The sequence below is a fragment of the Coregonus clupeaformis genome, chromosome 25, assembly GCF_020615455.1.
Source record: "Coregonus clupeaformis isolate EN_2021a chromosome 25, ASM2061545v1, whole genome shotgun sequence".
In the NCBI taxonomy this organism is placed as follows: Eukaryota; Metazoa; Chordata; class Actinopteri; order Salmoniformes; family Salmonidae; genus Coregonus; species Coregonus clupeaformis.
In genome coordinates this window covers 27,232,901-27,247,172 of record NC_059216.1, presented here as the reverse complement: position 1 = coordinate 27,247,172, position 14,272 = coordinate 27,232,901, and the positions used below count along the sequence as shown (strand labels likewise).

Sequence of the window (14,272 nt, the reverse complement as noted above, 5' to 3'; positions counted from 1 at the left end):
AAGCTGTATAAACTGGAATTGCTTATTGGATTTAAGCATATCAGGTGATGTGTATTTGTGTAATGAGGGAGGGTGTGGCCTAAGGAGATCAACACCCTATATCAAGGTGTGTATAATTATTAGGCAGCTTCTTTTCCTCAGGCAAAATGGGCCAAAAAATAGATTTAACTGACTCTGAAAAGTCAAACATTGTAAAAAGTATTTCAGAGGGATGCAGCACTCTTGAAATTGCTAAGATATTGGGGCATGATCACAGAACCATCAAACGTTTTGTTGCAAATAGTCAACAGGGTCTCAAGAACCGTGTTGAGACAAAAAGACGCAGGTTAACTGCCAAAGATTTGAGAAGAATCAAACGTGAAGCTACCAGGAACCCATTATCCTCCAGAGCTGTCATATTCCAGAACTGCAACCTACCTGGAGTGCCCAGAAGTACAAGGTGTTCAGTGCTCAGTGACATGGCCAAGGTAAGGAAGGCTGAAACCCGACCACCACTGAACAAGACACATACATTGAAACGTCAAGACTGGGCCAAGAAATATCTGAAGACAGATTTTTCAAAGGTTTTATGGACTGATGAGATGAGTGACTCTTGACGGACCAGATGGATGGGCCTGTGGCTGGATCAGTAACGGGCACTGAGCTCCACTTCAACTCAGACGCCAGCAAGGTGGAGGTGGCGTACTGGTATGGGCTGGTATTATTAAAGACGAGCTAGTTGGACCTTTTCGGGTTGAAGAGGGACTCAAACTCAACTCCCAAACCTACTGCCAGTTTTTAGAAGACACTTTTTTTCAAGCAGTGGTACGGCAAAAAGTCTGCATCTTTCAAGAAGACCATGATTTTTATGCAGGACAATGCTCCATCGCATGCATCAAAGTACTCCACTGCCTGGCTAGCCAGTAAAGGCCTTAAAGATGAAATAATAATTACAGTGGGGAAAAAGTATTTAGTCAGCCACCAATTGTGCAAGTTCTCCCACTTAAAAAGATGAGAGAGGCCTGTAATTTTCATCATAGGTACACGTCAACTATGACAGACAAAATGAGAAAAAAAATCCAGAAAATCACATTGTAGGATTTTTAATGAATTTATTTGCAAATTATGGTGGAAAATAAGTATTTGGTCAATAAGAAAAGTTTCTCAATACTTTGTTATATACCCTTTGTTGGCAATGACACAGGTCAAACGTTTTCTGTAAGTCTTCACAAGGTTTTCACACACTGTTGCTGGTATTTTGGCCCATTCCTCCATGCAGATCTCCTCTAGAGCAGTGATGTTTTGGGGCTGTCGCTGGGCAACACGGACTTTCAACTCCCTCCAAAGATTTTCTAGGGGTTGAGATCTGGAGACTGGCTAGGCCACTCCAGGACCTTGAAATGCTTCTTACGAAGCCACTCCTTCGTTGCCCGGGCGGTGTGTTTGGGATCATTGTCATGCTGAAAGACCCAGCCACGTTTCATCTTCAATGCCCTTGCTGATGGAAGGAGGTTTTCACTCAAAATCTCACGATACATGGCCCCATTCATTATTTCCTTTACACGGATCAGTCGTCCTGGTCCCTTTGCTGAAAAACAGCCCCAAAGCATGATGTTTCCACCCCCATGCTTCACAGTAGGTATGGTGTTCTTTGGATGCAACTCAGCATTCTTTGTCCTCCAAACACGACGAGTTGAGTTTTTACCAAAAAGTTATATTTTGGTTTCATCTGACCATATGACATTCTCCCAATCCTCTTCTGGATCATCCAAATGCACTCTAGCAAACTTCAGACGGGCCTGGACATGTACTGGCTTAAGCAGGGGGACACATCAGGCACTGCAGGATTTGAGTCCCTGGCAGCGTAGTGCGTTACTGATGGTAGGCTTTGTTACTTTGGTCCCAGCTCTCTGCAGGTCATTCACTAGGTCCCCCCGTGTGGTTCTGGGATTTTTGCTCACCGTTCTTGTGATCATTTTGACCCCACGGGGTGAGATCTTGCGTGGAGCCCCAGATCGAGGGAGATTATCAGTGGTCTTGTATGTCTTCCATTTCCTAATAATTGCTCCCACAGTTGATTTCTTCAAACCAAGCTGCTTACCTATTGCAGATTCAGTCTTCCCAGCCTGGTGCAGGTCTACAATTTTGTTTCTGGTGTCCTTTGACAGCTCTTTGGTCTTGGCCATAGTGGAGTTTGGAGTGTGACTGTTTGAGGTTGTGGACAGGTGTCTTTTATACTGATAACAAGTTCAAACAGGTGCCATTAATACAGGTAACGAGTGGAGGACAGAGGAGCCTCTTAAAGAAGAAGTTACAGGTCTGTGAGAGCCAGAAATCTTGCTTGTTTGTAGGTGACCAAATACTTATTTTCCACCATAATTTGCAAATAAATTCATTAAAAATCCTACAATGTGATTTTCTGGATTTTTTTTCTCAATTTGTCTGTCATAGTTGACGTGTACCTATGATGAAAATTACAGGCCTCTCTCATCTTTTTAAGTGGGAGAACTTGCACAATTGGTGGCTGACTAAATACTTTTTTTCCCCACTGTACATGGCCCCCTTCCTCACCTGATCTAAACCCTACTGAGAACTTGTGGTCCCTTAAACGGTCGATTTACAGTGAAGGAAAACAGTACACCTCTCTGACCAGTGTCTGGGAGGCTGTGGTTGCTGCTGCAAAAAAAGTTGATCGTCAACAGATCAAGAAACTGACAGACTCCATGTATGGAAGGCTTATGACTTATTGAAAAGAAGGGTGGCTATATTGGTCACAGATTCTTTTTTTTAATGTCAGAAATGTTTATTTGTATTTTATATTTGAGAATCTTCAAATAGTCACCCTTTGCCTTGATGACAGCTTTGCAAACTCTTGGCATTCTCTTAACCAGCTTCACCTGGAATGCTTTTACAACACTCTTGAAGGAGTTCCCACATATGCTGAGCACTTGTTGGCTGCTTTTCCTTCACTCTGCGGTCCAACTCATCCCAAAACATCTCAATTTGGTTCAGTCGGGGGATCGTGGAGGCCAGGTCATCTGAAGCAGCACTCCATCACTCTCCTTCTTGGTAAAATAGCCCTTACACAGCCTGGAGGTGTGTGGGTCATTGTCTGTTGAAAATCAAATGATAGTCCCACTAAGCCCAAACAAGATGGAATGGCGTATCGCTGTAGAATGCGGTTGTAGCCATGCTGGTTAAGTGTGCCTTGAATTCTAAATAAATCACAGACGGTGTCACCAGCAAAGCACCCCCACACCATAACACCTCCTCATCCTCCATGCTTTACGGTAGGAAATACACATGCAGAGATCATCCGTTCACCCACACCGCGTCTCACAAAGACACGGCGGTTGGAACCAAAAATCTCACATTTGGATTCCAGACCAAAGGACACATTTCCACTGGTCTAATGTCCATTAATCGTGTTTCTTGGCCCAAGCAAGTCTCTTCTTCTTATTGGTGTCCTTTAGAAGTGGTTTCTTTGCAGCAATTTGACCATGAAGGCCTGATTCACAGAGTTTCTTCTGAACAGTTGATGTTGAGATGTGTTGGTTACTTGAACTCTGAAGCATTTATTTGGGCTACAATTTCTGAAGCTGGTAACTCTAATGAACTTATCCTCTGCAGCAGAGGTAACTCTGGGTCATCCATTCCTGTGGTGGTCCTCATGAGAGCCAGTTTCATCATAGAGCTTGATGGCTTTTGTGACTGCACTTGAAGAAACTTTCAAAGTTCTTGAAATGTTCCGTATTGACTGACCTTCATGTCTTAAAGTAATGATGGACTGTCGTTTCTCTTTGCTTATTTGAGCTGTTCTTGCGATAATATGGACTTGGCCATTGAATGAGTAGGTGTTCTAAAACTTTTGACCGGTAGTGTATGTATGTACGTACAGTTGAAGACGGAAGTTTACATACACCTTAGCCAAATACAGTTTTTCACAATTCCTGACATTTAATCCTAGTAAATCGTCCCTGTCTTAGGTCAGTTAGGATCACCACTTTATTTTAAGAATGTGAAATGTCAGAATAATAGTAGAGAGAATGATTTATTTCATTCTCAAATTCCCAGTGGGTCAGAAGTTTACATACACTCAATTAGTATTTGGTAGCATTGCCTTTAAATTGTTTAACTTGGGTCAAACATTTCAGGTAGCCTTCCACAAGCTTCCCACAATAAGTTGGGTGAATTTTGGCCCATTCCTCCTGACAGAGCTGGTGTAACTGAGTCAGGTTTGTAGGCCTCCTTGCTCGCACACGCTTGTTCAGTTCTGCCCACAAATGTTCTATAGGATTGAGGTCAGGGCTTTGTGATGGCCACTCCAATACCTTGACTTTGTTGTCCATAAGCCATTTTGCCACAACTTTGGAAGTATGCTTGGGGTCATTGTCCATTTGGAAGACCAATTTGCGACCAAGCTTTAACTTCCTGACTGATGTCTTGAGATGTTGCTTCAATATATTTACATAATCTTCCTTCCTCATGATGTCATCTATTTTGTGAAGTGCACCAGTCCCTCCTGCAGCAAAGTACCCCCACAGCATGATGCTGCCACCCCCGTGCTTCACGGTTGGAATGGTGTGCTTCGGCTTGCAAGCATCCCCCTTTTTCCTCCAAACATAACGATGGTCATTATGGCCAAACAGTTCTGTTTTTGTTTCATCAGACCAGAGGACATTTATCCAAAAAGTACGATCTTGTCCCCATGTGCAGTTGCAAACCGTAGTCTGGCTTTTTTATGGTAGTTTTGGAGCAGTGGCTTCTTCCTTGTTGAGCGGCCTTTCAGGTTATGTCGATATAGGACTTGTTTTACTGTGGATATAGATATTTTTGTACCGGTTTCCTCCAGCATCTTCACAAGGTCCTTTTGCTGTTGTTCTGGGATTGATTTGCACTTTTCGCACTAAAGTACGTTCATCTCTAGGAGACAGAACGCATCTCCTTCCTGAGCGGTATGACGGCTGCGTGGTCACATGGTGTTTATACTTGCGTACTATTGTTTGTACAGATGAACGTGGTACCTTCAGGCGTTTGGAAATTGCTCCCAAGGATGAACCAGACTTGTGGAGGTCTACAATTTTTTTTCTGAGGTCTTGGCTGATTTCTTTTGATTTTCCCATGATGTCAAGCAAAGAGGCAATGCGTTTGAAGGTAGGCCTTCATCAGAAGCTTCTAAAGCCATGAATTCATTTTCTGGAAATTTCCAAGCTGTTTAAAAGGCACAGTCAACTTAGTGTATGTAAACTTCTGACCCACTGGAATTGTGATACAGTGAATTATAAATGAAATAATCTGTCTGTAAACAATTGTTGGAAAAATTACTTGTGTCATGCACAAAGTAGATGTCCTAACCGACTTGCCAAAACTATAGTTTGTTAACAAGAAATTTGTGGAGTGGTTGAAAAACAAGTTTTAATGACTCCAACTGTATTTATTTTACTGCTCTAGGGATATAATTATTGTTTGGATAAGCTTATTTACTATTATGTATTGACTTTTACCTTACAGTTTTTTATGCGATGCGCAATGCAGAGAACACCGGAAGAAGAATTATAATTGAATTACCACAGTGAATTATTGTAATGTTTGTTTATATGTGTCAAAACATCCCATAAGGGTTGGGTTTTCAAATGGCGATTTGACACGAAAACAAAATTTCATTCATTCATTCTGCGGGGACTTGCTTCATTCAGCCACAAGAGCATTAGTGAGGTCGGGCACTGATGTTGGCCGATTAGGCCTGGCTCGCAGTCGGCGTTCCAATTAATCCCAAAGGTGTTTCGATGGGGTTGAGGTTAGAAACCCATTTCATGAAGCTCCTGACAAACAGTTCTTGTGCTGACGTTGCTTGAGTGTTGCTACCACGCTTCAGCACTCGGCGGTCCCGTTCTGTGAGCTTGTGTGGCCTACCACTTCGCGGTTGAGCCGTTGTTGCTCTTAAACGTTTCCACTTCACAATAAAAGCACTTACAGTTGACCTGGGCAGCTCTAGCAGGGCAGACATTTGATTTGTTGGAAAGGTGGCATCCTATGACGGTGCCACGTTGAAAGTCACTGAGCTCTTCAGTACGGGCCACTGTACTGCCACTGTTTGTCTATGGAGATTGCATGGCATTGTGCTCGATTTTATACACCTGTCAGCAACAGGTGTGTCTGAAATAGACTAATCCACTAATTGAAGGGGTGTCCACATACTTTTGACCATGCAGTGTACAAACATCGTTTTGCTGCCATACATACAGACCTAAATTGCTGCAATGAATTATGAGTAGAGCGGTGAGGACTGGTGCAGTACATGAAGACAGACAGGCGTTTTGGGGGGCTGGAGGGTTGAATTAGTGATTTGAGCAATGAAATGGGAGGCTCTTATGTGAACTACGGTGGTTAGAATTTTCTTTCATTTTAGTGGCATATCTGCTGAATTGGATGCATGTTAGTTCACATCATCAGCAGTGTGAGTGAGGAACCAGACAGTGCTCACAGCAAGCAAGCCATCAGCGGTGTTTCAGCTCTTTATTCAACCCCTCAAATCAGACTGAGATAAAAGACACCCCTCCTCCTCTCTCTAAACCTCTCATCCAACACGCTGCAGAACAAGGGGAAGGAAATTAAAACTCACAGCTAACGATCCGACTCCTTATTACAGGTCATTAGACACCACAATGTTCCTCTGGTACAATCCCAATCCTCTACTATACTCAATATGAAAAAACTGCAGCTATGCGTGTGTGTATTATTGGCCATCGCTGTAATCCAATTAGAACACCCCCCATGAACGTTCTTCTCAGGTCAAACTAGGTTCCTTCCAAAACATACACACACACAGCCCATTTCAATATTCCCCTCCTGTCGGTCTGCATTCATTAATGAGTCTGTTGTTCTTATTAGCAGCACCTTAGCGTCTGGCCAGGGCTGTGTGTATTGCCACTGTTGAAGACGAATGCTAGGGGAAGTGAGGGGACAGCTCTAATGATACTTCATTGTTCATCCTGCATCGCTGTGGCCATCTATGGCTACAGGCTGTATCACGGGCCGGCCTCACAGCCAAACTCATTACAGCTAATGCCCTCTGCGCACTTATACCATTTCTGCCTGCTGAAAAATAATACCAATGGAGACGGACATTCGTAGAAGAGGACAAAAACAAGGGAGAGAGGTGATGTCTCTGAGGCAAAAGTGACAGTGAGGTAGGGGGAAAGAGAGCGAGAGATGCTGGCGTGTTCCAAAGGGAAAGAGAGAGGAGGAATAATCAGATGAGCGAGGTAAAGAAGGGATATGAGGATAGATGGAAGGAGAAAGGGCTTCATGAGGACATGAGAGAGGGGATTAAGATAACCATTTAAGGTGAGAATATTGTTTCTCCCCTATTTCTCCTGTTGCTGGAAGGATCACATTCTCTCTACTCTTCTGTAGCAAAACATGGCATGTTTCTCTGTGGGGCTCAAGTTCACACAAAAACAGCTCTCTCCCACCTGAGAGCTGGTCATATAATGGTTAGCAGTGGACTATGAACAGCTCCGTCGGAGACTCAGTGTCTTTTTGTTCCGCATTGTAGGAGTCGGGTGGTACAGACAAGCACTACAGAGTGATGTCTGTGTAAGAGACACAGAGCAGACATTGGGTATATCGCTCTGCAGGGGAGCAGTGGTCATCTAAGGCGGCAACACAGAATATCCCACCCCCTGCTGAATGGATGAAAAGGGAGTGAGAGGGACAGACAGATTGTGTGCATCTCTATAAGAGAATATAACAGGGTTGCAGTCAGACATGACTTTTTTCACATTTCCTGCAACAACATAACAGACCTTTTTAGTGAGTGAGTCGTCGGAGTCGGGGGGCATGCGTGTGGAGACGTGGAACATGACCTCGACGGTAGAGGTGGCGAAGTAAGGCGTGGTCAGACCTGTGCTCTTATTCCTCTGAAGACCTCCCATGAAGCCGCAGTGACTGGTCAGATTCACCTGGAATACACAAACACACAAAGGACCATCAGCACTGGACACAACCATACATTAACCCTAACCATCCACTTCTCAAAGTCACTCCAAGAGGCAGAAAACAATAGAACGTAATATTAACATAACTCAACAATAACTCACTATTAATGACTAATATAAGGCTTATATACAGAGATACTGAAAGGTTGTAGTGCAGAGAGCCGGGGTCTGTCTTACCTCCCAGCCCAGCCCAGAGACAAAGTCCTCGTAGGCCTGACTACCACTGGTGTTAGACAGGATAGAGTGCTTGTCCTCTTGCCCCTCCGCCACGTAAAACACGGCTATCTTGTGAGTCTCTCGACTAGAGGAAAAGAGGGGGATTGGGAGAAAAGATGATGAACAACAAGAGAAAGATAAGTACACATTTTTGTTGTTCCCTAAAAGTAAAACAGTCACTTTTTCAGTCTGAAAGAGAAACACTAACTTACCACTGCCTGGAGTCGAGGTTCTTCAGCTCTCTAAGCAGCTTCTCGTTCTTCTTCAGGAGATGGAAGTTGCTCCTATGACAGAAAACAACAAGTGTATATGCCATTGGCATAAAGAATTGTGGCATAGATTCTACATAGACTACAGATTATATTTACAACACAGAGGTCTTGGCATAGGTTCTAAAGGATTATCAAGCTTGACTGCAACAACACACAGAGTATGGACAATAATGTATCTATTCTAGTCACAACAACAAGGCCCAGCATCCTCACTCCCTACAGGCAGACGGTGATCAGGTGATTAGGGCTATAGTCCACAGATATTCACTGACTAGCCCCCAGACCTCTCCCTCCACAGACTACCTCTCCATCATTAACAGGCCCACACTCCTAATTGGCCACCTCTTTGTTTTTGTCACAGTATTTCCTGGAAAATCAGACCAATCGAGTAAACCACAGCCAAACAAGATGGCATGCAGTGGTGGCAGTAACTCTGGGGAGAACCCCCCCCCAAAATCATCACTCACAAGATTGAGCTAAAAACACAACTACCCTGCTACTTTATAGCACGCAATGGACAGATGATCCTCAGAAATCAATAAGCTTAGATTTTAGTTACCGGCGTCGCAACATTAGATATGGAGCTTTTAAAATGGTGCATTATGTTCTCCCATCTGGAGATAACATTAGCAGCTCATTGTAGGTGAGAGGTCCTCAAGTGGGGGGTGTAAAAGCCACGACTACTTTCATAAAATGACTTTGTTTCGTGGTGTTTTTCCTCCTCCCATCCTTTGAGTACGGGCCTCTTTATTAGCTTGTTACAATGTAATGGTCTTCATTTTCTCCATTGAATGTGAGCCATTTCAGAGGCGGCAAGCGGGAACAGCATGAATGGCCGATATTACGCAGTGCCTGCTTGCACGCCCCCCCACACACAAAAATAATGTCTGTAAGTAAATGGCAGTTATGGCCAAGGACTGGGTGTAAACTTAAACGACTAAAACCAGATATAAAGTACAGTGAGGAAAAAAAGTATTTGATCCCCTGCTGATTTTGTATGTTTGCCCACTGATAAAGACATGATCAGTCTATAATTTTAATGGTAGGTTATTTGAACAGTGAGAGACAGAATAACAACAAAAAAATCCAGAAAAACGCATGTCAAAATGTTATTAATTAATTTGCATTTTAATGAGGGAAATAAGTATTTGACCCCTCTGCAAAACATGACTTAGTACTTGGTGGCAAAACCCTTGTTGGCAATCACAGAGGTCAGACGTTTCTTGTAGTTGGCCACCAGGTTTGCACACACTCCTCTTTGCAGATCTTCTCCAAGTCATTAAGGTTGAGGCTGACGTTTGGCAACTCGAACCTTCAGCTCCCTCCACAGATTTTCTATGGGATTAAGGTCTGGAGACTGGCTAGGCCACTCCAGGACCTTAATGTGCTTCTTCTTGAGCCACTCCTTTGTTGCCTTGGCTGTGTGTTTTGGGTCATTGTCATGCTGGAATACCCATCCACGACCCATTTTCAATGCCCTGGCTGAGGGAAGGAGGTTCTCACCCAAGATTTGACGGTACATGGCCCCGTCCATCCTCCCTTTGATGTGGTGAAGTTGTCTTGTCCCCTTAGCAGAAAAACACCCCCAAAGCATAATGTTTCCACCTCCATGTTTGACGGTGGGGATGGTGTTCTTGGGGTCATAGGCAGCATTCCTCCTCCTCCAAACACGGCGAGTTGAGTTGATGCCAAAGAGCTCAATTTTGGTCTCAACTGACCACAACACTTTCACCCAGTTCTCCTCTGAATCATTCAGATGTTCATTGGCAAACTTCAGACGGGCCTGTATATGTGCTTTCTTGAGCAGGGGAACCTTGCGGGCGCTGCAGGATTTCAGTCCTTCATGGCGTAGTGTGTTACCAATTGTTTTCTTGGTGACTATGATCCCAGCTGCCTTGAGATCATTGACAAGATCCTCCCGTGTAGTTCTGGGCTGATTCCTCACCGTTCTCATGATCATTGCAACTCCACGAGGTGAGATCTTGCATGGAGCCCCAGGCCGAGGGAGATTGACAGTTATTTTGCGTTTCTTCTATTTGCGAATAATCGCACCAACTGTTGTCACCTTCTCACCAAGCTGCTTGGCGATGGTCTTGTAGCTCATTCCAGCATTGTGTAGGTCTACAATCTTGTCCCTGCCATCCTTGGAGAGCTCTTTGGTCTTGGCCATGGTGGAGAGTTTGGAATCTGATTGATTGATTGCTTCTGTGGACAGGTGTCTTTTATACAGGTAACAAACTGAGATTAGGAGCACTCCCTTTAAGCGTGTTCTCCTAATCTCAGCTCGTTACCTGTATAAAAGACACCTGGGAGCCAGAAATCTTTCTGATTGAGAGGGGTCAAATACTTATTTCCCTCATTAAAATGCAAATCAATTTATAACATTTTTGAAATGCGTTTTTCTGGAATATTTTGTTGTTATTCTGTCTCTCACTGTTCAAATAAACGTACCATTAAAATTATAGACTGATAATTTGTCAGTGGGCAAACGTAGAAAATCAGCAGGGGATCAAATACTTTTTTCCCCTCACTGTATGTAGAAAAGATAAAGAAGCTATATTTTTTATAAGATCATCTTTGAGAACTAACAATCACCAATAAAAACTAGGCAGTCAGAGTCTAAATGAGCTGACAGACAGCGCGCGGCGGAAAGGCTGGCCCATTCATTTTCAATGAAGCCTAGGCGGGGGCAAAATTCTATCCAGGTGGAGCGGTCAGTGGTGCTCCTGGCCGAGGCGGAGAAAATAGGATTCTGCTCTATTATTCAAGCAGTGCTGTCGTTGTTGACCAATCACAGTAGAAAACGTAGCCTGCGTGGGGATACGTCAGCACGTATGTCCAACAGCAGAACCAGCTCACTTGCCCACACAATCAGTTTAGAGTCACGTTTAACAAAAATAATTTCTGTTGCATGTAAATACATTTTTATGCATGCTTATGGTTTTATAGCGATAATTTTTTTGTATGTCGATAATGTTTGTTTGTTTTGTTGCTATGGTCACCGGCGGCTGTCACCCTCGTGTGTGAAGGCACTAGCCGCTTTGACTAAAGGGACAAGTGGTGTACTAGGCGGGGTACTCGCTGCGATATTCCGCTGGCTGTCTGAAAAGCGTTTAGAATTCAAAAAATGTTATAAAGCTTGAGCCACTCATGGAAAGAATTGTAGAATTGCAGGAAAGTAGCTTGAAAACTGCAAATTCCCTCTCTGCCCCATTATTTATTTGTTGTTGAATTGCAGGAAATTAGCTTTAAAATAGCAAAAATATCAGCGGCCAAGAGGAGGGCCTGTAAAATCTTTGGTTGGAGACCGCGCAATTGGCCACGCCCACTACGCTAACTTTGCCACCGCTGTTAAAAACAATCCAAGGGGAAACACTGAATGCCAGGAGAAGGAGAGTGATGCATTCTTTTTCACTTAAATCGTGATTTAATAAAGGTTTCGATTTGTATTTTAAAAAAGGAGAGAGAGAGAGGCAGGGATTTTAAGTCTGTGTGTCCTTTTATTCTCCCTTTGTATGATGTGAGTAGGCTAATACATGTATGTTCTAGTGCCTGTCCCTCCATTCCACTGATAAGATATCTTTCATATAACCCCCCTCACACTCATATAACCCCCCTCACACTCATATAACCCCCCTCACAGTCATATAACCCCCCTCACAGTCATATAACTCCCCTCACACTCATATAACCCCCCTCTCCCCTTCATCAAACACATAAACCTGTTAAAGATATATTTTGTGACGAGTAATGAATGGGAGAAATGAATGGAAGGGGCTATTTTTTATGTCCATCACTGCTCCTGGATAGATGGATGGAGAAAACATGTGTTCACTGAACAAGGCCATTAGGGCTCGATGTGATGCGCGGTTTCCATTTATCCCAATTAGTTCTCATCAATAAAGACCCAGCATCCATCTCTAGTAATACAATGAGATAATACTTCAAAGACATCAATGCAATGAGAAAAGCCATCAGAAATAGCTGCTTCGGAAATTAATCTAAGTAAAGTAATATAAGTGAAGTGTGGTGATAATGAGGTGGATGAGATTATAGAGAGAGAAACAAAGAGAGAGAGACAGACACAGAGAGAGCGAGAGATAAACAGAGACAAAGAGAGAGAGAGAGAGAGAGAGAGACTATCTAGTCTGAGCTGATTATACTAAATCTGACGGGCTGAGAGACAAACAAGGCTGGCGGTAGCAGTGACACAGAACGCATTTTCCCACTATCTGAATTTAGCACAGTAACTAGAACAAGCTAGGAAAACAAGCCAAAGCCGACAAGCTAAAGTTAAATCATCACATACCCATCCATGAATCTACTGGATCTCTAAAACATTGTCATCAAATGTCCCAGTACTCTAAACTAATACCTGCAGAATAAAGCTATTTTGTTATAAAAACTTCAAATCAACTGTAAACTATGATTTTGGTTGTGTTCAGTAGGGCACACTGTAGCAAAACTTTTTGAAACTGTCTGAAATGGAAACTGAAAATTTGCATTTTTAAGTTAAGATAGTACCTCGCCGTTTCATTCAGTTTCAAAACATTTTCTCCTGCTTCTTGCCCCACTGAACAGGACCCTAGTTTGTGGTGTGGTGGGTCTCTCGCTCTCTCTCTCTCTCTCTCTCTCTCTCTCTCTCTCTCTCTCTCTCTCTCACCTCTTCTCCCAGGAGTTCATGCCCAGGATGTTGAGTAGCAGCCTGCAGTAGTAGAAGGCTGACTGAGGCCTCTGGGGCCCCGGCTCCCCCTGCTCCACGGCCCTCATATTCAGCCCATTCCCCTTGTGCAGTGCAAAGTCCCTCTCCTCAGCACACTGCTTCAGGATGGCGTTGATCACATCGTTCTCCTGCTTCTCTGAGACGCAGACAGGGGGCGGGGCGGGGATGTTAAGGGGGGCTCCGGCACGCTGCAGACACTCGGGGCTGGAGTAGCCCAGGTACTGCAGCATCTCATCTAGAACGTCATCTTCTCGAAGGGAGTCCCAGGACGGAACCGCCTCCCGACAGACACGCTTGGCCAGCGGGGCCATCAGCTCCAAGGCACCTTCCTCCTCTTCCTCATCCCCCTCGTCTTCCTCTCCTCCCTCCTCCACAGCCTCCCCCTGCTCCTCCTCTCCCAGCTCATCCTCTCCCAGCACCACCACCACCTCCTCTTCACCTTCCAGCGTGGCCCCATCTTCCCTCTCCTCCTCTTCCCGCTCTCCAAGCTCCCCTGCTCGGTTCTTCTCCTTCTCCCCATCTGTATTTGTTCTCTTTGTCATGCTCTCTGTAGGTCTGCTACTGTAGAGGTGCAGGGACTGATTAGGAACGCCACAGTGAGGCGGGCCATACAGTACAGCCGAGTCCCACGAGTGTTTGCCGGAGATATCCCTAACAATAACCCTCACACAGGCGCTGGTGGTGGTGAGGCCTGCAGACATCCCCCCTCCGGGCACACCGTCCTCAGCTCGGATCTGGAGACAGGACAGGAGGGTGGTACCGTTCAGAACAAAGAACTGTAGGTTGGGCCCGTCGAAGAGCTCTGGGGCCAGATCAGGGCTCTCGCTGTAGGGGTTGTCCATGTTCTCACAGACATGGCTGGTCAAGGTGGCAGGGCCTCCAGACATGGGGTAGTGGCCAAGGTGGTTGACGAGGTGGGTGATGACTGTCCTGGCTGCGATGGAGATCAGACCGTGCTGGATACGGCTCCGCACTACAGGGAGAGAGGAAGAACACGAGAAAGAATAAGGAGATAAAGAGAGAAAGAGCTCTAAAAGAAGAACAGGGGTATATATTGGAATCGGTTTAATGTTGACATTTCT

General features: G+C 44.5%; 1 protein-coding gene across 4 annotated transcripts in view; it reads right to left on the bottom strand.

Annotated features, from left to right (window-relative positions):
- ralgapa1 (Ral GTPase activating protein catalytic subunit alpha 1) overlaps positions 1–14,272 on the bottom strand; it is a 94,816-nt gene that overhangs the window by 21,906 nt on the left and 58,638 nt on the right. For all 4 annotated transcript variants that reach the window (XR_005995369.2, XM_041848003.2, XM_041848001.2 and 1 more), the window contains exons 34-37: positions 13,131–14,163; positions 8,408–8,479; positions 8,157–8,280; positions 7,788–7,943 (exon numbers count right to left, since the gene is read on the bottom strand). Coding sequence is in view for 3 of the 4 variants with exons in the window: in XM_041848003.2 (XP_041703937.2) it covers positions 7,788–7,943; positions 8,157–8,280; positions 8,408–8,479; positions 13,131–14,163 (1,385 nt within the window). In the remaining variant the exon portion in view is untranslated. The remainder of the gene's footprint in view (positions 1–7,787; positions 7,944–8,156; positions 8,281–8,407; positions 8,480–13,130; positions 14,164–14,272) is intronic.